At 48.9% G+C, this 21,618-nt stretch overlaps 1 protein-coding gene and 1 long non-coding RNA gene across 8 annotated transcripts in view; one reads left to right on the top strand and one right to left on the bottom strand.

Moving 5' to 3' along the window:
- Positions 1–8,130: 8,130 nt before the first annotated feature.
- Positions 8,131–21,618, top strand: part of PDE8B (phosphodiesterase 8B) — a 227,030-nt gene continuing 213,542 nt past the window's right edge. The window contains exon 1 of one of the 7 annotated variants that reach the window (XM_044777976.2): positions 8,131–8,239. Coding sequence is in view for 2 of the 7 variants with exons in the window: in XM_070517903.1 (XP_070374004.1) it covers positions 18,812–18,847 (36 nt within the window). In the remaining 5 variants the exon portion in view is untranslated. Of the gene's footprint in view, positions 8,240–10,619; positions 10,968–18,635; positions 18,848–19,287; positions 19,411–21,618 lie in introns of those variants that run through there. The other 6 variants (XM_044777977.2, XM_070517898.1, XM_070517903.1 and 3 more) reach the window with 6 other exon arrangements.
- LOC139046232 (uncharacterized) lies at positions 10,485–21,209 on the bottom strand. The gene is made up of 5 exons (XR_011506047.1): positions 19,477–21,209; positions 15,888–15,980; positions 14,405–14,455; positions 11,473–11,589; positions 10,485–10,620 (listed from the first exon to the last, which is right to left on the bottom strand). It is a non-coding gene; the product is annotated as an uncharacterized lncRNA (long non-coding RNA).

The raw sequence follows: 21,618 nt of genomic DNA, 5'->3' as shown, positions 1-21,618 counted from the left end.
ACAAGGATATAATAAGGAGTTCCTTCTCCCCCGTTCTTGGGTCTGGCCCAAGGACTGGGTAAGCAGCTGTTGTGCAAAAGCTGGCCTCTCTCCTTTCCTTTCCCCCTTTCACAGTCTCTGCCCAATTGGCCAGTAAATTAATAAGGCTTAATGTCGTCCAGTCTCTTAGTCAGGAATTAATAAACCATAGTCTCATAAAAAATTAGTTAGGCATTTATGGTATGTGGATTCACATTTTAACAACTCCATACTCTCCGCAAGCAGAGCCTCTTTACCACTTCTGGCTTTTCTAGCAGAATCCACGGCCTTGTGGTCCCCTGGCCTTGTGGTCTTCTTCTTTGTACTCTGGTGTCATCTGTTAAGGACACTGAAGGTCAACCTCTAATCTCACTTTCTAGTAAATAGTTCAATGCCGTGGAATCAGGTGGAGAGCTAGCATGAGAGTCCTTGGAGGCGGAAGAGAGGGGATCGCGCACGGGCTGATTTTCAGATATAATAACTGGCATGTCATGCTTCCTACCTTGGTAAGTTATGACATTTTCAAAGCCCGTTGGCACCATTGGACCTAACCCCATTTCTTTTACAGACTAACCAGGTGGGCAATGATAAGTGAGGTAGCATCTGTATCGTGGGCCCCTTTTGTTCATAATAGGAATAGTAATGTGTGTGTTGTTTTATCTCACGGCATTATTCTAAAAGCTGTATGTAATAACAGTTGGGATATAGAGCTCTGTAAAGTGCAAAACACTGTGTATTCTTTTAAGGATGATGCCCTTTGACCCACTCACTGTGGAAAAAAAAAAAGGTAAGTGTCTTGAAAACCAGAGGTCAAAGCTATAGGTTTACTAGTACTTGGTTAGTCTTTCACCAAACTCTTCCAGCATGCATCTGCCAAAAAAATGTCCAGAGTGCAGAACTGAGGAGAACTGCTCATCTCCTGGCTTTGAAGTCAACTTGTGGGACCAAATGATGAGATGGTCCGCACAGTAACCTTATATCCAGAACATTCCATTTGCTGCTGCTTCTCCCTTCTTATATTTCAGACCTCCCACCTCCAGGCCAGCAGACCCTCAGATTCCCCAGACATGTGTTGGAGCTAACAAATTCCCCCAAGCAGAGCGTGTTGACTATGAGAGTGTGTGTGGGTTGTGGGGGGTTGGTGCACAGCTGTCTCTGTGGTGGGGCTGGGACACAGCAGGAGTTACCCAGGCAAAGTGGCTTTGGGGAGGCACAGGCAGAGCTTTTGGGAGTTCTGAAGACCTCTCCCCACATCCATGGAGTGGCCTAATTGCACTCCTAGCTGACTCCAGGCCTGATCCTGAGCCTGCTTGGGGGCAAAATAGTGGTATGCCAATAGATGCTTAGAAACTGGTTTGATGGGGAAAGGGACAGTAAGTAAGGCCCTGACCTGTAGCGTTTACCAAATTCTCCAGAGTAAATACTCACCCACCATGTTGAGTTCAAGCTACCAGTGTGACGTCATCAAATGTGGGGTTGGGAAGAGGTATGCGGTAACACCATATGTAGTATTCCCACCATCAGAGATCCAACAGACACAAAGAACTTCAATTGCATAGATAAGAGTAAGTGCAATGAAATGATTAGGAAGTGATGAGGTTTAAGTAGGATTGTCTTTGTTTTTAATATAATTTATTTAATTGTATACCTATATAACTTAATTTTAAATAATGGCAGTGTTTAATAAGCATCTGGGAAAATTCCTGAAATTCTGACACTAGCTCTTGTGAGCCAGTACAAGCTGGCTCCAAAGGAGAACAAACATTGAGTGTTGGTGAACATCCAACCTGTGAGGAGAGTACAAGGTTCCTGCCTCCTGCCCCATCCCCTCCCTGGCAGGGCAAGAGACAAACAACTGGGATTCCTTAATTATCCCAACAACAAAGAATAAACAAAAAAACAAAAAAACCCAAAACCTTTGCCCTATTGGCATAGAATTTCCACCTCACTTCATAGTTAATCCATATCCACCTCGCAGAGAGTAGATGTGAGAGGCAAGGTTATAGGAAGGGTGAGTTTTGAGATGTAAGGAAGATGAGTGCATGGACAGCATCAAAACAGACAGGGACTAGACTATCATAGAAGGTTCTAGAAGCCAGGTGTGGTATTTGGATGCTGGATGCTTAGATTGAGGAGAGGAAGCAGGAAAGATGATAGGAGGAAACCAACTCCTTGCACGTCACAATTCTGCCCTGAGCCAGTTCTGGCACAATTTTTGAAGAACAACATTCTCTCATGAGATTCTTATGGAAAGGGAAAAACTTCCTGTGGTCTCAGAAACACATCTGATAAAAGGGGTCTCCCAGAATGCAGGCCACAGAGCCGTCCTCAGCAGCCATAATGAGACACAGAATGAGAAGTACCTGAGACCTATGTTATCAAACCCTGCCCTGCTGAGTACACGTGGAGAGGATAAAGACCAAGTGCCATTTCAGTCCATTATCAACCCAATCTACTTCTTCTTGAGTGGGAGCAGAGTTAGAAATCTAGTTCTAAAAATAACATTGTAGTCTGTGTCGTGGAGTAATTACACCTATATTAAGCCATGTTAAAGTGCGTGCGTGCGTGTGTGCATGTGTATGGTGAGGGGAGAGAACGAATCCTGCCTTGTGTATATACACAACAGTAATTTTCCTTCCCATTTTGTGTTTTCCTTCTAGGCAGCAGGTGCAGCACTGGCGAGGGGAGGAGCCGGGAAGGGAACTGGTGCTGTTGAGTACCTGTCAGGCCCCCTGCACTGTGTGCAGCACTTTCCGTCCTATCTCACGCAGTGCTCGCCATCCTCTGAGGTAGGCAAAGTCTAGCAGCCGGGAAGTGATAGAACCGTGTTTTAAACTCATCCGTTGAACACAAAGGCCACTCTCTTTTCCCTGTGCTCTGCTGCCACTAATCATGCCCTTCACAGATCAGAGCAGAGACAGCCAGAGTTGGGTCGTACTCATCTCAGTACACCCAGCGCCAGAATGGTCCCCAGCACAGAGGAGAGTTCCGCAAAGGCTTGCTGAACGTAGTGATTTCAGAACAAAGAGTTACCATCTGAGTGTTTGACTTGCAGCACGTGCACTGGGAACAGACTCCGTGATGATCCTAGATCCAGTGATACCCCAAAGAGTCAAGACATAAAGCCAGATAATGGTGGATACCATCCTGTGTCGCATTAACAGTTGTCGCTTTATTCGTAAGCAGGGTGCTGCTCGTCAACGTTCCTCAGCATGCTTTGAAGTCCGACGCCCTTTGATGATATAGAGGTGTTAGATTGTCCACCAGGCCATGTCTGGTTTTGGCTTTGGGGCAGAGGGGTGCTTAACACTTTGAGAAAAACCCAACAGAGGAAGACCTGGATTTACAAAGAAAGAACTTGGTGAGGGGAATGTTTGTACTGCAAAATTCTTTACCACATGCTTCCTTTAGATCATTGGAGTCCAGAGTATGTTTACAACAGGACTCAGTATCCCCAGGCTGACTGCACACCACTTTTCAGTGGCACACCTGAGTGAAGGGGGCAGCAGAGACCCCCACCAGCCCAGCCCTGTCCCTGTGCAAGAGGACACTCAGCTCTCCCCCTGCATTCTCCTTTCTCTTCTCCAGGAAGAGAAATGTCCCCTCAACCTATTCCCAGGAAGTCTGGTGAGGGGACAAGCTGGCTGCCCCTGAGAAGGGAAATTTGAGTGGAAGAATATAGACTGGGAGAGCTTAGGGGACGTGTCGAAGGAATTGTGACAGGTGCCAAGCATACCACCACATACCCAGGAAACACCCAGCCCAGGGAGTGAGGCCCACCCTGTGGCTCCTGGGGAATCTCGAGGGAGAAAGAAACATGGTCCCCACAGTGTCAGAGCTCCTACCTGTTTACACAAACCAGTTCCCACCACCCAAGGGGGTAAACTGAGCTGAGTATTTGATGAGGAGGAAGTGAGTGGAATGTGAGAATCCTCATCACTGACGTCAAGCTTGCCTTTTGTTTTATTTATACCCGTGACATGTGACACAGGATCTAATTTTCCATTGTAGTTTTTCCTGTTAGGACCTGAGTGATGGCAAGCGAATGCTTAGTGCCTGAGCCTGGAAAACAATATTTTAAATTTGAAACCAGAGTTCCTATGGGATTCCGGTCTGTCGCTGTCTTCTCACCTGCCTGCCCCTCCCTGGAACCTCTGAACTCACCATCCAAAAGGGCAAAAGGGATCGCACTCCTACAGGTGTGGCTGCCCCAGGGAGAGGTCAGAGCTGGAGGCACCCAGGTGCCCACTCCACACCGGTGGCAGGCTGTTCCTTCCTGGCACGGGCACTGGAGGGAGGCCAGGGAGCAGTGAGGCCTCACGGCAGCCTTGGCACAGAGCCCCAGCTGCTGTCTGGGCATGAAACTGCGCTCTGGCACCAGGAGTGTGGTTCCAGCTCCCTGACCCAGAACTGCCCGTGCAGGGACCACTCTGCCTCTCCAGCCCTGCTGGGGCCACTCCTTCTGCCCCTCAGGGCAGGGGAGGTTCAGGAGCAGAGATGCATCTGGAAGGAATGGCAGGAACAATTAGGGAATGTGGGGGCAAGGGTAGTTATGTCCCCACGTGCAGAAGCAGCTTTGGGGGTGTGCCGAGGATGGAGGAAAGGATGGTACAGCGCATGCTTTACCCCAGCTCCTTGCTCTGCTGTGAGACTAGCAGCCCTAGATCAGCCTCCCTTCCTGACCTCCCACCGCCTCACATCCAGAAGCGATGTCTCTAATGTGGGTCCCTCTTCCCACCCTGAAAACATAGCTCCGCCTGGGTCCCCCCGCCCACCCGCCACTATTTCAGTGGGGCCTCCTGTTGCCAGATTGTCAACAAGGTTTGCAGCCTCTGACCCCAGAGAAATCTCAACTTCCTTGTACTCAGTTCAGAAGACGTTTGTTATTCAGGATTCTGATGCAGAGGTCTGATAAGAGAGGCCTCGGGCCTTCCGAGTTAGTAACCCCAGCAGAGTCTGAGGATTTACAAGTCAAGAAGCACAAGGACGGCCACGCCCTGAGGTGGCACAGGGCCAGCTCCTGTCACCTGAAACCTTCCAGGATGTTTAGAAATGGGTGTCAGTGAGTTTTCACTACATTTACTTTGGATGCCTTGCTTGTTTTGTTTTGGTTTGGGTTTTTTTGAAACAAAGGTTTCCAGTAGCGCCAACTGAATTGGATCTGTGTTTTATTGACTCTACTGTCGTTCATACGCTTGACTCCGTGTTGCCTTCCATGTCTGCGTCACTTTTCTCTGTCGGCTTAGGTGAAGGCACAGAGTAGGCTGGCATCTAGAAGTGCAGTGTGGGAAGCCAGAGAGAGCGCCTTCAAAGAAGTCCTGGCAGCTCATCCCCGTCTGGCCCACAGGGGCAGGAGTGGCTTGAAGAGGAGCGGGCCATCTTCGTGTGCGATAGCGTAGGGCCAGGCCTTCAGAATTCCATCTGCAACAGCCCACCTTAGCCCCCGTTTGAAAGCCTGTGTCTGTCTGACCAGCCTGTCTCAGATGCTTCCTGTGGGCAAGTACATCACGTGCTTCCTACTAGATCCTGGGGTGGAGGTGGAGGCCAGGGCAAGAAGGTCTGAACGAGGCACGGCCATTTCCATCAGGAAAAAGTACACAAGCAACACAGGCTGCAGGAAACAAGGTGGGGAGGAAGCAGTAAGTGGACCCCGTGGGCTCAGGATGTGTCTAGACAAGCTCTACGTTCCACACTGAGGGGCTGGTGTCACTATAACTCCCTTTTCAAAGGCTCACTGGAGGGTTGTTTGGGACAAGTGTGTGGAATTTACAGTCAAACATTCCAGGGTTCAAGTACTTCCTTATTAGCTCTGTGATCTTGGGAAGGTACTTAAACTCTCTCAGCCTCAGTTTCCACGTCTGTGAAAGGGAGATACTGAGCCTGTCACATGGGTTAACGAGGGGGTTCAATGAGATGAGGAAGACAAAGCACACAGCTCGATCCACAGCATCGAGCACGTAGCAGGGGCTCCCTCACCTTCCCCACTTGGACTAGGGGTCTTGGCACAGCCAGGTGGGCCGACGTCTCTGAATTTTCTTTGTGACAGGCTGGGAAGGTTGAGAATCTGGATGCTGACTCACAGATCTGACTGTGCTGATTAACCTGTAGGGTGGGGCGGCAGGTGAGCCCCGAGACTCAGGGACACAGTGCATGGAGAGGAATTGTCTTCATGAGCAGGGGTTGGCAGAGAAGAGCTGGGGAACAGGGACATGTGACTGGCCTGATCCCGGCCGTGCTCTCCAAGGCGGAGCTGGGATGGGGGTGGGGTGGCCTCCTCCAGGACTCTTTCTACCTTGGAGGTTCATCTGAACCTGATTACATCTTGAGGTTGGGCAGGAGGGGGATGGGGGGGTGTCATTGAGGTATGGTGTAGGGTACACAGCACACTTTACTCTGAGCCAGGATCCCCAGAACAAGGTCCCAGCCCCTTCTCCCATCCCCCAACCCCCATCATGGCCCCCACCTGCCAGCTACCCACAGTGTTATCCCGAGTATTACTGTGTAATGTGAAGCCTCAGCTAGGATAAGCATTGACTGACACTGTTGTCGAGAGGGCTCTCACAGGGCTGTTCCATTCACCATCGGGAGAAAAATAGGTATATTAAGAAATTATTTTTCTGAGGTAATTGAAATCCGAACACCTTACCTGTCTCACCAAGCCAAGGTGGAAAGTGAACCTTGGTTCCAGATGATACACGTTAGGCCTGAAAGAGAAGAATGAGTCCTTGGGTTAACAGAGACAGTGAGGCACCTGTGCTGGCCTCAGAGAGACTCCGGGCAAAGCAAGAGTGGTCCAAATCCACTGAGAATCTGTAAATCTCATAAAGCTAAGAATTCTGCTCTTCTCCATCACTAAATTATTTACCTAAGCTACTGAGAAACCACTTGTTGCTCAAATCCCTGCTTTTCCCACCTTCCCACTGCCCCCCTGCATTCATACATGTGGTTGCTCAGCAATGGGAAGGAAAGAGAGGCTGGGATGCAGTAGTCATGGGTGGTCTTCACTCTGGATGGTGAATAAATGAGGCTTGGCTGTCTTTTGTGCTGTGTCTTTCATGGCTAGACACAAAAGTCCACACAGTGGGCTCAAGAAGTACTCTGGGGTCTCACAGCCAGGCTGGCTCACAAGCAGGGTATGGTTAGGAAAAACTGACCAACAGATAAGCATTGATTGAATACCTACTATGTAGCAGGCAGAATGTAAGGATTTAGGTATACATGGTCCCTGCCTTCAGGAGCTCAGAGTCTGGGGAGGAAGATAGATTTTAAACAAACAACATACCAAAACTTACATAATTCACAGATTGTGACACATGAATAGCTATTATGAGGGGGAATAACAGCGGGGATCTGATACAGATTGGGAAGCAGGTTCAAGGAAGTATCTCTGAGGAGGTGACAGTTAAGATAAAGCCTAGAACAGCGCTTCTCAAATTTCAATGTGCATCAGAACCACTCAGAGAGTTTGTTAAAAAAACAGGCTTTTGGATCCCAGCCCCAGAGTTTGTGATTCAGTAGTTCCAAGGTGGGTCCCAAGAATTTGCATTTCTGCTAAGTTTCTGGATGATGCTGAGACTGCGGGCATGGAGACCACACTTTGAGAATCACTTCCCTAGAGGATCAGTAGGAATTAGCCAGGTGAAGAGAGTAGGGGAGAAGGCCAGCGTGGCAGAGGGAGGAGCCTGCACAAACCCCATGATGTGGGAAAGATCTAGAGGCTTCAGCTACTGGAAAGGTCAGTGTGTCTCAAGGCAGGGAATTAGTGGACCGGTGGCTTGAGGTGATGGTAGAGATGAAGCTGACCCTCATCCCCATCCTGAAACTCACTCCAGCAGAGCCACGACCAGTGGTAGTGGGTCTAAGAATGGTTCCATTGGCCCTTGGGGATGTCCCACCGCAACATGGAGCTAATAGAACTGAGCTGACACTGAGATTCTGTGAGGATTTAAGTGATAAGGCATGCAAAGGGCCAAGCACAGAGTAAATGCTCAGTCCATTCTAATTTTCTTTCCCCTCTCCCTTCCCTGACTTGAAACAAGACCTTACCTCACATTCTCTATTTTAGCCATAAAAGGACACATTCCTGAATTGGTGCTGAGATGCTCTCCCATAGCTGCAAGCAGAAGGAGTTATTGTGGAAGTGGTCCATGATACCTAACCTGGATCCGGTCAAAGAATTGACTATAGATAAGAAATTCAGACCCCGCTTCCAAAAAGCAAGGTAGGTGTGTGTGTTCTTTCATCTCACGCAATTCGTAAAGGTCATGGGATTTTAAACCAAAGAAAGCATGGGTTGGGTTTTTGGAGCCAAAGCACACAATTGGCATCAGGCCGACTAAATTCAGAGCACATTTACTGAATCTCACTTTGTGCCAGGGGCTGTGCTAGGTGTTGGGAAGATGGGTAGGTCATCAGGACTGGGTCCTGCCCTTGAGGAGCTCCCAGTCTTATTGGGAGATGGACACATAAATACACAGAGCAGTGGGGGAGAAGCCATAACAAAGGTGTGTGCAAAGGGCAATAAAAACTCGGGAGACACAGAGCAGTTTTGCCAGGGAAAGTTGGAGAAAGGCAAAGACAGAAAGTGACATCAGAGCCAAGCCTGGGAAGAAAACATCCACAGAACGAGCAGGACTGAAGGATAAAGGAACAAATCTCCTTTAAGAACTTTTTTGTTGTGGTTTTAAGCTCTGATCTAAATCATCATTATGAGCTTCTAGAAGATACGTGGCCACATAGTGTTGAATTTGATTTAAAATATTGCATAAACCGTTATGTATAGAAACACATATGGAAACAATCTGAAAATATTTCTTCTCAAATATAGTGCCATTTGCTTTTATGTATTTGCTATTTATGGACGAAAATGTGAAATATGGTTTGGTCTTCTGAGACTCAGAACAAATTATATCAACATTCCAAGCAAAAATAATTTTGGTTATTAATTCATTTGTTTACTTACTTGGTCAGTCAGCAAACATTTAGTTAGGAATTTCAATTTTTGAAGCACTGCAATAGGTCCTTTGAGAGCAAGAAAGATATGTAAGACATTGTCTTGCTCTCAGGCCTCTTCAAGGCTTAGGAATGAGAAAAATACTTGGACACAAATAATTCTAACACAAGTAGTGGTAAGTGATATAGTGAATACAAACAAAATGCTCCAAGTGTCTAGAGAAAACAGCTATTTTCTGAATGGGAAAGTCATAGAAAGCTCGGCCATTTATGGGAGGCCATTTGCACTAGGCCTCGTAGGATAGGAAGGGATGGGACATAGAGAAACGAGGGGAGGAGAGGTGTTCCAGGCAGAGGGAGATTTGTGAACAAAAGGGCAGGGAGGTCACTTGTCCTGTTTAGGGGTATGACTTGGGGAAAGAACTGGAAAAGTTAGATGTCAGCCTCAGCAAAATTTGAGCTTGATTCCACTGGCTGTGACTTGTTGGAATTTGAAATGCCAAGCGTTTGTCACTTGGTTCCTTGTACGCTTGTTTTAGTTGGCATCTCAGGTCTGACCTTCATCTTGGCATAATTTTGTCCACCCCATGGGATATGTTTTAAAAAATCAATCTGTGTATGACGATAGTAATAAAGTCACAATGTGGCTCTAAATAGCCATAAAGGCCACAGATTGAAAGTAGACCCTTTTCTTCAGGAATTTACAATTCCACATCTGGAGGTTGAAAAAGATGGGGTTCATATCAGAGTCCCTTCAGGAGACAGTTGAAGGCTCATCCTACCCCAGTGTGGACGGGTGTGGGCAGGGTTAAGGGAAACCAGCTAGGGATGGTGCAGCTTCTGTGGGCTAGGGAGAGCCTACAAGCTGTCACCACCTGTAGGCTGAAGGCAACACCCCTAGGCAGGTGGTAGTAGGGCAGGGGACGCAGCAGACATTGGAACCTGGAAAGAGTTCTGCATTGCCCTGGAGGTGCACCGCCACTGCCCGCGCTCTGATCCTGTGCTGGTGTCTCCCATTGGCTGAACTGGGCTGATGGAAGCCAGAGGGCAAGGGGCCATGATGTATTCCCTACAGGTCAGCCTGCCAGGGCACACCGTCCAGGGAGAAGGGATGGAGAGCACGTCTGGAGGGGCGAACAGAGACTGTGCAACACACTCCTTTTCAGCTTTAACGTTTCTATGATTCCAAAACAACCCAAACTATAGGAAGCCTTCATTCAACAAATATGTTCCAAACACTCATGTTGTTCTCAGAAATTTATAAAAAATAAGAAACACGGGGAATCCATCGGTTGGATAGACGAATGGGTGGATGGCGATGGAGTCTTCGGCTGAGAGTTCACTCAATAGTAATTCAACTGGACGGCAAGGTTGGTGAACACAGGGACTGGACCGGGTCTCTGCATCGCTGAGTCCTCGGGGCCCAGCGCGGTGCCTGGAGCTTCGTAGCTCCCAACAGACGTCTGCCTGAACAACGTGATAGATGAAATGTGAAGACCAGCACGCAACATAGAATGGGCACCTTGGAGTCTTCGGTCAGGAGAACCCACATTTGGGCCAGGAGCTGATGTTCTTGGCCCTGGGAGAAGCAGACGATAACAGTGCCTGTTTTTCTGCTTCTAGTACCTTTTAGGTCAAAGCTTCTAGCACCTGCCAGGGAACAAAGACCATTTAATGGTTTTGGGGAGATAAAGGACAGTCTTTCCTTTCAATTGTTCCATCTTTTCTAGTCACTTAGGAAGGCAACATTATAACTCCTGCATCCCAACTTCAATTCATTCATTCATTTATTCGTTCAGTGAACATTTATGGAGTGCTTACTTTGTGTCTGAGAATCTAAAAATAAGACAGATGCACCCTCGGCTCTCAAGGAGCTTAGTCTGGTTGGAGCTACAGACACGACATTAGGAAACTTTAGAGCTGATGCTGGCACGGGGAAGGCAGGCCACTGTGGAGCAACAGGGGGACACCCAATACAGGCTGGAGTCTCAGAGCAGGTAAGTTGAGTCCTAAAGAACTTTCCACGTATTTACTTTATCTCTGGCCTCTCCCCACCACCACCCAGTAAGGAAGTAAGAAGGAAGTAGTAAGCAGTCAGTAAATGACTGGGAATGCAAATTCCTGGCTGAGGTAACACTGACAGAGTGCCATGAGTCAATCAGTGAACACAAATGGAGGGTACAGGCCTTCCTCGCCAGAGAAGAGGAGCAAAAGTTCAGGAGGGTACAAAGTGGGCACCCGGATGGGAGAGAGGGGAGAACAGGTACAGAAAGGGAGGTGGGGGGGGGGTGGGGGCGGGCGACCAGACAAACCTCACTGCAGAGGTTTCTGGAGAATTGGTACTATTTACTTTGCATTCTTTGCAAACAAATGGAAAGTATGTGAGGAGGTCTGTTTGTTTATATCTGCTTGTTTGTTTTTTTATCTGCTAGCAACTGAATATAATAAAGGTCTCAGAGATGTTGTTATGGACCTGCATGGTCCGTATTACTCGTGACCCACCTGGTTTGTGAAGGAGTTTGCCTGGTTTTAAAACATGGGCAATTTTGTTACCAAATTGCTTCATTCCCAGAGGTTTTGTTAATCAGGACATTCTTGTCTTTAACTTGAATACTATGACTAGGAATGGGAAGAAAAAAATAAATTGGGGAGGAGGAGCAGAGGGGGAAAAAAAAGAAATAGAATGTTAGTCAAAATCTAAGGGGTGAAAGATTCTGAATTTATCTATATTGCCCTCTTTTTAAAGAAAAAAAAAGCCTGCTAGAGTTGTGAGAATTTGATTAAAGTGGATTTCATTTCTTATACAAATTTGGGAAATAGAAGTTTTTTTGTTTTTCTTTAGGAAGATCAGCCTTGAGCTAACATTTGCCAATCCTCCTCTTTTTGCTGAGGAAGACTGGCCCTGAGCTAACATCCATGCCCATCTTCCTGTGCTTTTATATGTGGGACGCCTGCCACAGCATGGCTTGATGAGCGGTGCCATGTCTGCACCCGGGATCCCAACCTGCAGACCCCAGGCTGCCAAAGCAGAACGTGTGCACTTAACCACTGCGACACCGGGTCAGCCCCTAGAAGTTTTTCTAATTTACTCCCGCCATCTCATTTTTTAAAGGAGGAAAAAACCTTCCAGCCCCAGAAAGTGTCTCTGTGTTAAGTGTGCGTGTGTGCGCGCGTGTGTGTGCAGCTGTATCTCATTTTCTATCAGAATATTACTTCTGTCGGGGAGTGGCTCTCCACTTGCAGTCTTTAAGGTGTTTAGAGTTTTGAGGTCCTTGTTCTGGAAGAACTTACGCCGGGCCCAGCCTCTGGCCAGAGGGCGGATTATCTTACCTTCTGGCCATCTGCTCAAGTCTCCTTTGTCCCAGCCCCTCTCTGTTCACCTCTTGAAAGCCTTTGAGGCTAGATCCTTCCCTCTCCTGCTCAGAGCTTCCTCTCTTACCTATGTATTGATGACACCTGAAGTTTTAGCTCCAACCCAAACATTTCCCGTCACCTGCAGACCTGTATCCTCTTACCTACTGACATCTTTCCTGTGTGTTCCACGGGCACCTCAGACCCAGTATACTCAGAACGGCTCACCAGAGTGCTTGCCCTCGCCTGACCAGTGCCTGCCTTGTGGGAGGTCCTAGCATCCAATAGTTGTGCAGTCACGGCCCCTTGGTTACTAAATCCCTTTCTTTTTTTTTCCTTTTGAAGATTGGCCCTGAGCTAACACCTTTTGCCAATCTTTCTCTCTCTTTTGTTTTCCTCTCCCCAAAGCCCCAGTACATAGTTGTATATCCTAGTTGTAGGTCATTCTAGTTATTCTATGTGGGATGCCACCACAGTATGGCTTGATGAGCGCTGTGTAGGTCCACACCCAGGATCCGAACTGGTGAACCCTGGGCTGCTGAAGTGGAGTGTGCAAACCCAACCACTTGGCCCTGGAACTGGCCCCACCAAGTCCCTTTCTATCCCTGAATTTCTTTCTGATTCTTCCCTCCTCTCCATTCCTAACGCCAGTGCTCTTCTTCAGGCTCCCCTCAGCTCTTTCTGGACTATTATTAATGACCTCTCTACCCCTACTAGTCTTCTCCAGCCCATGCTTCCCACCAACACCAGATTTATCTTTACAATGGGCAAATCTCCATGTCTCTTCCTTCTGTAAAATCTTTCAGGAGTTCTCCATTTTCTAGCTCTTCTTATCAATGGAGGAGTCACTTGAATGGTTTCATTCTCTTTGGCAGGTTCCTCCTGTTATACGGCCACGGCCCCTGAGTCTCTTTGCTGGCATCTCCTCCTCTCCTTGACCCCTAAGAGTTGGTAGGCCCAGAGTGTGGCTTCCTCACCCTCTTCTCCCTTCTGACTACATGGCCCTCTTAAGTGACCTCCTCTAGCTCCACGGTTTATGGCAGCATCGATACACTGATGACTCCCAAATTCGCTGCCCCAGCTCTGACCTTTCCACTGAGCTCCAGGCACGGAGATCCAGCTGCCTCTTGATGTCTTCGCTTGGATGTCTAGTAGAGACTCAGACTGAACAAGGCCACAGCAGGGCTCTTGATTTCCCACCCCTTCTTTTCTTGCTCCTCCGCTACCCTTCTCCATCTCAGGAAACGGCACTACCATCCACCCAACTGCCCAGGCCAAAACCCCAGTGGTTATCACTGTTTCTTCTCTCTCCTCACTCCACTCCCCACATGCACTCCATCGCAAGTCCTGTTAGCCTTCTATTCAAAACGCATGCATAGTGAACCGGACCGTTTCTCCCTGGTCACCACCATCTCTAGCTTGGATTAATCCAAGAGCTCCTACCAGCTTCTACCCTTAATTCCCTAGAATTGACTCTCCACGCAGTGGCCAGAGCAATCTTTTCCAAAAGCAGATCATACTGTGTTTCTTCTCTGCTTAAAACCATCACAAGCTTCCTGTCGTATCTGCCCACGCTAGGATCCTATCTCTTGCTTGAACTTAACTGCGCTTGTTCCTGCCTTGAAGATTTCGCATACACTGTTCCCTTGCTGGGATCCTCTTCCCCCACATCTTTCCATTCCTAGCTCCTTGGGGTTATCCATGTGTCAGATCAAATGTCCCTTCCCAGAGAAGCCTTCTCTGACCTCGCAAACTAAAGTGGCCTCCCCAACAGTCTCTATCTATTGCAGTAATTTGTTTTATTATCTTCAGATCATGATAAAATGATCTTTTTCTTTCTTGTTAATTGTCTCTCTTTCCATCACTAGAATGTAAGCATCATGACAGTATGGATTCATGTTGTTTACAGTCTATCCTCAGCACCTAAAATCATTCCTGGCGTATGGTAGTTGTTCAAAAATATTTGTTGAGTGGATGAACGAATACATAATTGAACAAATTTGCCTCTGTTAGAAATACCTCTCTCGACAGATAGACAGACAGATAGATAGATAGATAGATAGATAGATAGATAGATACGTACGTTAGGTGTAGCATCATTGAAGACCAGGAGAGGCTTGGCTCTCAAATACACCTAAAGGAATGTATGACAGCCAGTCAACACTGTGGCCTCTCCTCAGATACCGGTGCAAGGCTTTCATCATTAAGCTTATTACCTCCTGCTGATAAATAATGGTGAAAGATATTTTATTGTTAACACCCAACTTCCTAGTCCACTTAATCTTTGCAAATTTGTAACTCGGGCCCCAGGGCCAATGCCCATCCCTGTGACAAGTGCAGGTTTACTCTGAACTTTCCATTCTTCTCTCTCTGTTCGTCTTGAGCCATCCTGAGAGCAGGCACTGGGGCTGGAGGATGTCTGATCTGGAATTCTATGGGACGTGCATTCGGTTTCCTCAGAGTAGCTTTGATTGATTCTGTCTGAGATTTCATTAGGATTAGGAAAAACTGGGGCTGGGATCCTGAATCTCCTCACAGATTAGGGTGAGGGAGGCATAGGGGACATCAGGTGGCCTCTTAGAATCTGTTCCTCTGTTGTGAAAGGACAGTTAGGTACTGTTTGTGTATTCCTTTGGCTCAGGATAGGGATAGTGATGATGGGATAACGGGATAATGAGGATGGGGATAATGGGATAATGCCATGCCCACTCGTGGAAGAACTCCAAGGGGAATTTAATGCAGGTATTGCCAGTGACACTGATGATCAGGGAAGGTAAACCACGGACTTAACTTCTCCAGAAATTATCAAACACTGTGGCATTTGACTGTCCTGGTCTTCCATACTGTGACAATCAGGCACCCCAGCTTGTCGCACATCAACATCTTCAATCTTCAAAGAGGAATGACCAGTGATATGATCAAAGGAACCTAGATGGTGCACCCTGTTTGTTTTAACCTCATCAGTGGAACCAAAGTCCTGTTATCAATAGATAACTGCTGCTCCTCCAGCTCTCAGAGGTCGGGCTTCTGTGTATTTCCCGTGAACTAGAAAGAAAACTTTCTTCCTCCCCCATATTTCTGCTTCTTGGGTTATAGATTGAAACAGGCAGATTCCACTGCATGTCCGGGGCCACCAGAAAGCCAGCTCCAACCAGAAGCCACCTTACTCCCTCTCATGTTCTAAACAGCTGGACACATAGGCCACGGGTGAAGCTGTGAAATGGGTGGAGTTGGTTTTTGCTGCCCACTTCCTTCACCCCAGAAAGAGTAGGTCTACTCTTCCTAAGTTAGTGGAGTGTTGAGTGGCTCTTCAGAGAAGACGAGAGGGTCTGATACACACAGTCTTATGAAGGTTTTACAGGCACAAAGAGTTACCACAAATAGAAATACTTACAGTTTTAAACTTTAGGATGCTGAACCAATTAGAAAAAAACCAAACACACTCTGAGGGAATTTCAAGCCCTGTAAAGTCTGGGTAGGGGAGACATTAGGGGCGTGGGCAAGGAGTGGGGTGGACTCTAGCACCTCTGAGCTAAATCATGCCATGTTGGCTATTGCCTACTTACCTAGCTAGGTCCGGCAGGAGACGACAGGGGCATAAACAGGCTCTGTTTCACTCCTGGCAATAGGGGTGCCAAGGGAGGGACTGGCCAGTGACACTGCAATAGAAGTGCTGACTGGTTGGTATGGAGAGCAAGAGAGGAGGAGGAAAGCCAGACGGCTGTCGAGTGGATCGGGACAGTTGGTAGGAGCGGTAACCACTAGGAACCAGATTTGGTAGGGCGATGATGCCGTCTGGTTCAGAAACTTCCATTGTGAAATACTGACGGACTCAAGTAGAGATGTCCAGCAGGCAAGGGGAAGTGTGAGAGCAGAGCTTCACGCGCTGCATTAGCCCTCCCCAGCCCCACCCCCAGCTGGACGGGGAACTCTGCCTTCTTCTACCCTACCTTTTCCTTCCTTCTTGTTTTCCTTTCTCTCTCTCCCTTCCTCCCGTCTTCTCATTCTTTCTTTAAAAATCAGACACCACTTTATAATCCCCTTCGAGGTTCACGGAAGGAAATAAACATCCAGGGGGTTAAGCTTGGGCTCAACTTTGCTATATTATAGTAAGGATGCAGGAGAAAACTTTTAAACATGAGGCATCCAAAGACACTTAAAATCAGACAAATGTGTGCAGACCCTCAGAACTCTGGCTAAGAGTTTTGAGACACCGTCTGTTTTAATGCAATATCTTGGGAACAACAGACAGCCTGCTGGTTGCACAGGCAGGTACTGTGTGCAGACAGCCTCCCAGTACTTCTCAAGCGGCTCTTCTAGAAAATCCCACACTTACAGGAGCGAATACTGCGGCTTTTGTTTTTCTTTTGTAGATAATTAGAAAAGGTACTCGGAGGATTTGGTGTCTTTTCCTTTCCTCGTTGTCTCTTATTTTTCTCTTTCTTGTCTTCCTTTCATTTTATTTACTTTCTTTTCTGAAAATATTTGTATTTTTTGCTTGGGGTTAATTGACCCTGAGTTTTTGAAGCCATCCTTTTAGCTGCTGGGTTATTTTTGCCTCAGACTTTCTTAAAGTTGTTGCTTTACCCGCTACCACATCTCAACCTGCACTTGGTCTTTCGCCTTCTGATGTCTTCGCTCTTCTGCTTTTCCTCGTCTAGACAGGGCCTGAAAAGGCTGTGACTGTGAATTAAGGATAGATGCCGCTGATAATTTAAATGACCTTAGCCCTTCTACCTAATCCCCTTTTGCCTCATTTTTCCATCTGTGGAAGGAAGAAGCGTCTTAGTTTCACTATTGTACATGACAAAGGACCACAAACGTAGTGGCTTAAACAACACATGCATCTTATCTCACGGTCTCTTTGGGGCAGAAGTCTGGGCAGGGCTTTACTGGGTCCTCTGCCATCTGTGGGGCCACAGTCTCATCTCAAGACTCGAGTGGGGGAGGGTTCTCTTTCAAGCTCTTCTGGTTGTGGGCAGGACTTAGCTCCTTCCAGTCTGTTGGACTAACTAGCTCTTGGCCAGTGGCACCCTCAGTTCCTTGCCACGTGGGCCTCCCCAACGTGGCTGCTTCATCAAAGCCAGCAAGTGTCTTTCAGTAAGCCTGTGAAACCTAATCACTGAAGTTGACATCCCACCACTGTGCTGTATTCTGCGGGTAGGAAGCAAGTCACAGGTTCCCCCACACTCAAGGGGGGGCAATTCCACAAAGGCATGAAGGCCAAGAGGTGGGGATACCTGGGGGCGGTCTTAGAGTCTGTTCACACAGAGAGGAGTGCTTTTGAGGGAAAATACTTTGAGCTCCTTAGAAAAAGTCTATAAAGGATATATTCATACTGCTCTCATGCCTTATTGTAGGCCTTTATAGATGATCACTAACACCAAAATAAAGTTTCTCTTTGTCTCCGTCCATGTCCTGTGAACTAGGCTTGACTTCTAAAAATGACTTGTTTTCCTTTTCTGCCATTAGCAATCTCATCAGTCTCTCTGGATGAGAAAGCCAGCGGGAGAAGATTGCTCCTGTGGATCTCGGTTTTGGCTGGACTGACACAGCGCTGTGGGCAGGGAGAAAGGAGATGCCGATGCAAGTGCTCTCTAGGTCTTTGTTGGAAACCCCTCCAGCCTGGAGGAGCCAGGTGCAAGGCAGGCGGAATAATAACACAATTGAGATCTTTACAGTGGGGGCATCTAATTACCCACAGTTTATTACTTTTTGAAAGTGTCTGAAGGTGTCATATCATCTCCCTAGACCTCAGATTCCAGCTCCCTAAACAGATTGCGAGGGGTCAGGGTGGCAGCATCTGTGGTTGATCCACGTTTGACTCACGTTGGTAAACTGTCCGCACAATTAAGGCTGAGGGATAATCGCCCGACACACACAGACATACACACGCATAATAGCGTGTTGCCTATGTATTCACTTGATTACAAAAGTTCTTCACTTTGAGGAAGAACGATCTTTATTATATAGGGTATATCGTATATATATTTATAAGTGACTAATGTCTCTCACTTTAGGATCTTTTAAAAATAATCGTGTATGCGAATTTGAGTTGAGGGATGTGGCAGATCTGATCCTTCGGTGTTTTCTCAGGGTGGAGGCGCTCGGAGAGGACAGTGGAGAAGGGTGGGCGCGGTGAGGAGGGAGCTGGGCGCCCCAGACCCCAGTCCCAGGAAAGGCGCCAGGTTCGGCAGCTCCAGCCAGCCTCCACTTCCCTCCAGCGGCGGGAGAGTCGCTGCCCCGAGCCGAGAGCTAGGGGGGCGCCGGGCGGGCTCAAAGTCGGGGCTCCGCACCCCGGGAGGGGCGCTAGGACCCAGGACCCGCCGGCCTCGGGACGTGCCTGGGGAGTGAAGGCGCACAGAGGCTCCGGCTCGCGGCCACAGTCCCTCGGAACGGCCAGACCCTTCCCGCGGGCGCGAGGCTCGGCGCGGGCGCGGAGCCCTGGGCCCTAGGCGGGGCTGCGGGCACGGGCGGCGCCGCCGCCGGCATGGACCAGCCGCGCTGCCCGCCCGGCGCGCGCCAGGTGAGCCCCGCGCGGGGTCTGCCCGTCCCCGAGCCGCCGCTGCGCCGCTCCGCCGGGCCCAGGGCGCCAGGCACGAGCCAGCGCCGGCCCCGGGCCCCTTCCAGGCGCCCCGCCGCCGGAGAGGAGTGTTTCTGCCCTGTTTGCCACTAGTCTCTGCGGGTCCTGGTGCCAGCGCCCCTCCTCCTTCCCGGGAGGGCAGCACCTGGAGCGGCTGCCGTGCCCGCCGCCTGACCGTCCCTCGGGGCGGGCGCGCTCTCCCGGCCGCAGCCCAGCGCTGCCGCGTCGGCCCGCGCCGCTGCCTCCTGTTGCGTCCGAGTTTCCCACGCGCTCCCTGCGCCGCCGCGGTGCCCCGCTTTCCTCCGCGTGCTTCCAGAGGCTGCGGAGCTGCCTCCCCTCCCCAAAAGCAAACCAGCGCCAGCCCCGGACTCCCGCGAGGACGGGGTGTCCAGGTGCATGACGCCTCCGTGGCCTCACTGCCGCGCTCGCGACTCCGTGACCCAGGGGACCCGCTCCCACCCGCGCGCAGCTCCCGGGACGGCGCTCGCTGGGCAGACAGACGGAGCGTAAGGTTCAAACCACGCGCCTCACGTGGGGGAGATGCAACGTGGGCGCAGAGAAGGGTCTCTTACCATCGGTCGTGGGAAAGTGCCAGTGAGAACGGTCTGCAGCGCGGGAGTGGGGGTGGGGGAGCGCTTCGTCCAAGGGGGAAGCCGCGCAGGCGGCGCTGGCCCTCTGAACTTGGGGGCGTTGTGCTGGGCGTCACGTCACCTGAAGTGCACTTAGTTACCAGAATCAGGTAGACGGGGTGCCCTGGACTGTTGCGGGAGGTGAGGCTTGCGCCAGCCTTTGTAAGGCTTGGCCACGGGTCTTGAACAGGCTTCTCTGTACCTTCAAGACTAGCCGTGCCCACCCATGCTGCTCGCAGCTCAGTCTGACACCAGATTGCCCTCTCCAGGTTTCTAACCCCAGAAAAATGTCGCTGACGAGTTGCTATGCACGAGCTGCGAGTTGCTAGGGCCGCGAGACCACCACGGTTGAGCGGTGGGCATCTGCCCCCGCAGCCTTTGCCGGCTGCCAGGTCAGGGCACTGGGGGGCGTGCCTTCCCTGACAGTAACAACCGCTGGCATTAGAACCTGAAGTTAAACACGTGTCGCTGACCTGGAAGAGAGACTTCCTCTAAACTGTGTGTTGGGAGACAATCAACAATCAACAAAAACATTCACACAGGGCCCACGGGGGTAGGCGAGGGGAAGGGGAGTCCCCCTCTAGGGTTTTAGAATCTGCTGGCTGGCATTGCCAGTTCTGCTTGACTACCCCTCTGACCTTGAATGAGCTGTTTTGACTTTGCTCGGTTTTCCAAGAAGCAAAAACGGAAGAATACTACTAATTGGCCAGTAGTGGAAAGAGCATGCCCTGGGAAGCCAGTCTCTGGGTTCTAGCCCTGACTGTACCGCTGACCAGCTGTGAAGCTGTGCGCAAGCCGGGCAACCTGTCTGGGCCTCAGCTGCCGCAAAAGGCTCAAAAGAACCTTTAATTCTGGTTTGCCAAGCTTAGCTAGCCTAGGAATCCTCACTACTTCTTTGCAGTCTGACTGTACTTGGTTACATGCATGCGTGGACCGAAGAGGTACTGGGTCAGAACTGTGGGTGAATTGAATTTTAATTCCAATCTGTTTATACAGCCACACAAATCTTTCAGGCTTAAGGTCTGCGGAAATAAACCTAGCTGGTTTAGTTGTTGCTTAGGATGCCCTGGGAAGGATCTCAAAGAGAAAGTCCTGTTTACGTTAGAGTGTGGTTGCATAAAAGGTCCTTTCTGTGCATTCGAGAGAGCCTGGCCAGAACCACCCTTACAGAAGTCAGTAGAGGAGAAGCCCTGAACTGCTGCCTCGATGGAAGAGGGCTGAGCGTGCCGCATATCCCATGGAGGCACCTTAGCTTACACCTGATAGACCATTTATTCACCTGGGAAGGACTCTGTGAATGTTAACTTCTCAGAAAAGCAGTTTATCCATTTGGTAATAAAATTGTCTTTAGAAGCTACGTTAAATATTGCAATGTCTAACCTTGCTGGAGTCTATGGGGTAAGCCCTGCTTAAAGAAGCATTGCCTTTTTATATAATTTCAGGAAGGGAAACAAGCAGGATGATTTACTATGTTTTCTCACTAGATAGTTTTCTAAAAGAGATTTCAAAAAAAAAAAAAGTAAATACAACACGAACTATAAGAAACTTGTTTCTTCAGGTTCCAGAGATGAGTATCGTCATCGTTACCATAATGGCGAGTATCTCTGAAGCGCTTACTGGGTGCTGAGTGTTGTTCTGAGCACTCTGTGTACATAGTCTCCTATCAACGCCTTCTGAAGGAAGTGCTGTCATTTCTTTCCATTTTGCAGGTGAGGGAACTGAAGCTTCTTGCCTGAGATCACACTGGTGGGTGGTAGAGCTGGCCCTGCTGCTTGGGTTTATTTGCAATGATCCACGCAGTATGTAAGAAGGAAGGGGGCAAGAAGTGCCTGCTAGGAGTCGGGTATTTCATACACCTCAGTGCACGGAGATTCATACATCTTTTATGGGTGGTGATTTTCTTTTCTTTTTCTACATATCCTTTCTTGTTTTTATCAATATGACTTGAGTATCTTTTCATGTGAGCAAAAATGTTGACATCTTTCTTTTTAAGTATATAGATTTGCGAGCAGATAGATGAACCATAACTGATTTAACCAATACCTTGTGAGTGGATGATTTCTAAATTTTCACAGTCATATAGAG

The sequence above is a fragment of the Equus asinus genome, chromosome 9 (genome assembly GCF_041296235.1).
Source record: "Equus asinus isolate D_3611 breed Donkey chromosome 9, EquAss-T2T_v2, whole genome shotgun sequence".
In the NCBI taxonomy this organism is placed as follows: Eukaryota; Metazoa; Chordata; class Mammalia; order Perissodactyla; family Equidae; genus Equus; species Equus asinus.
The sequence above is the reverse complement of the archived record's forward strand: the minus strand, read 5'-3'. Positions and strand labels throughout refer to the sequence as shown.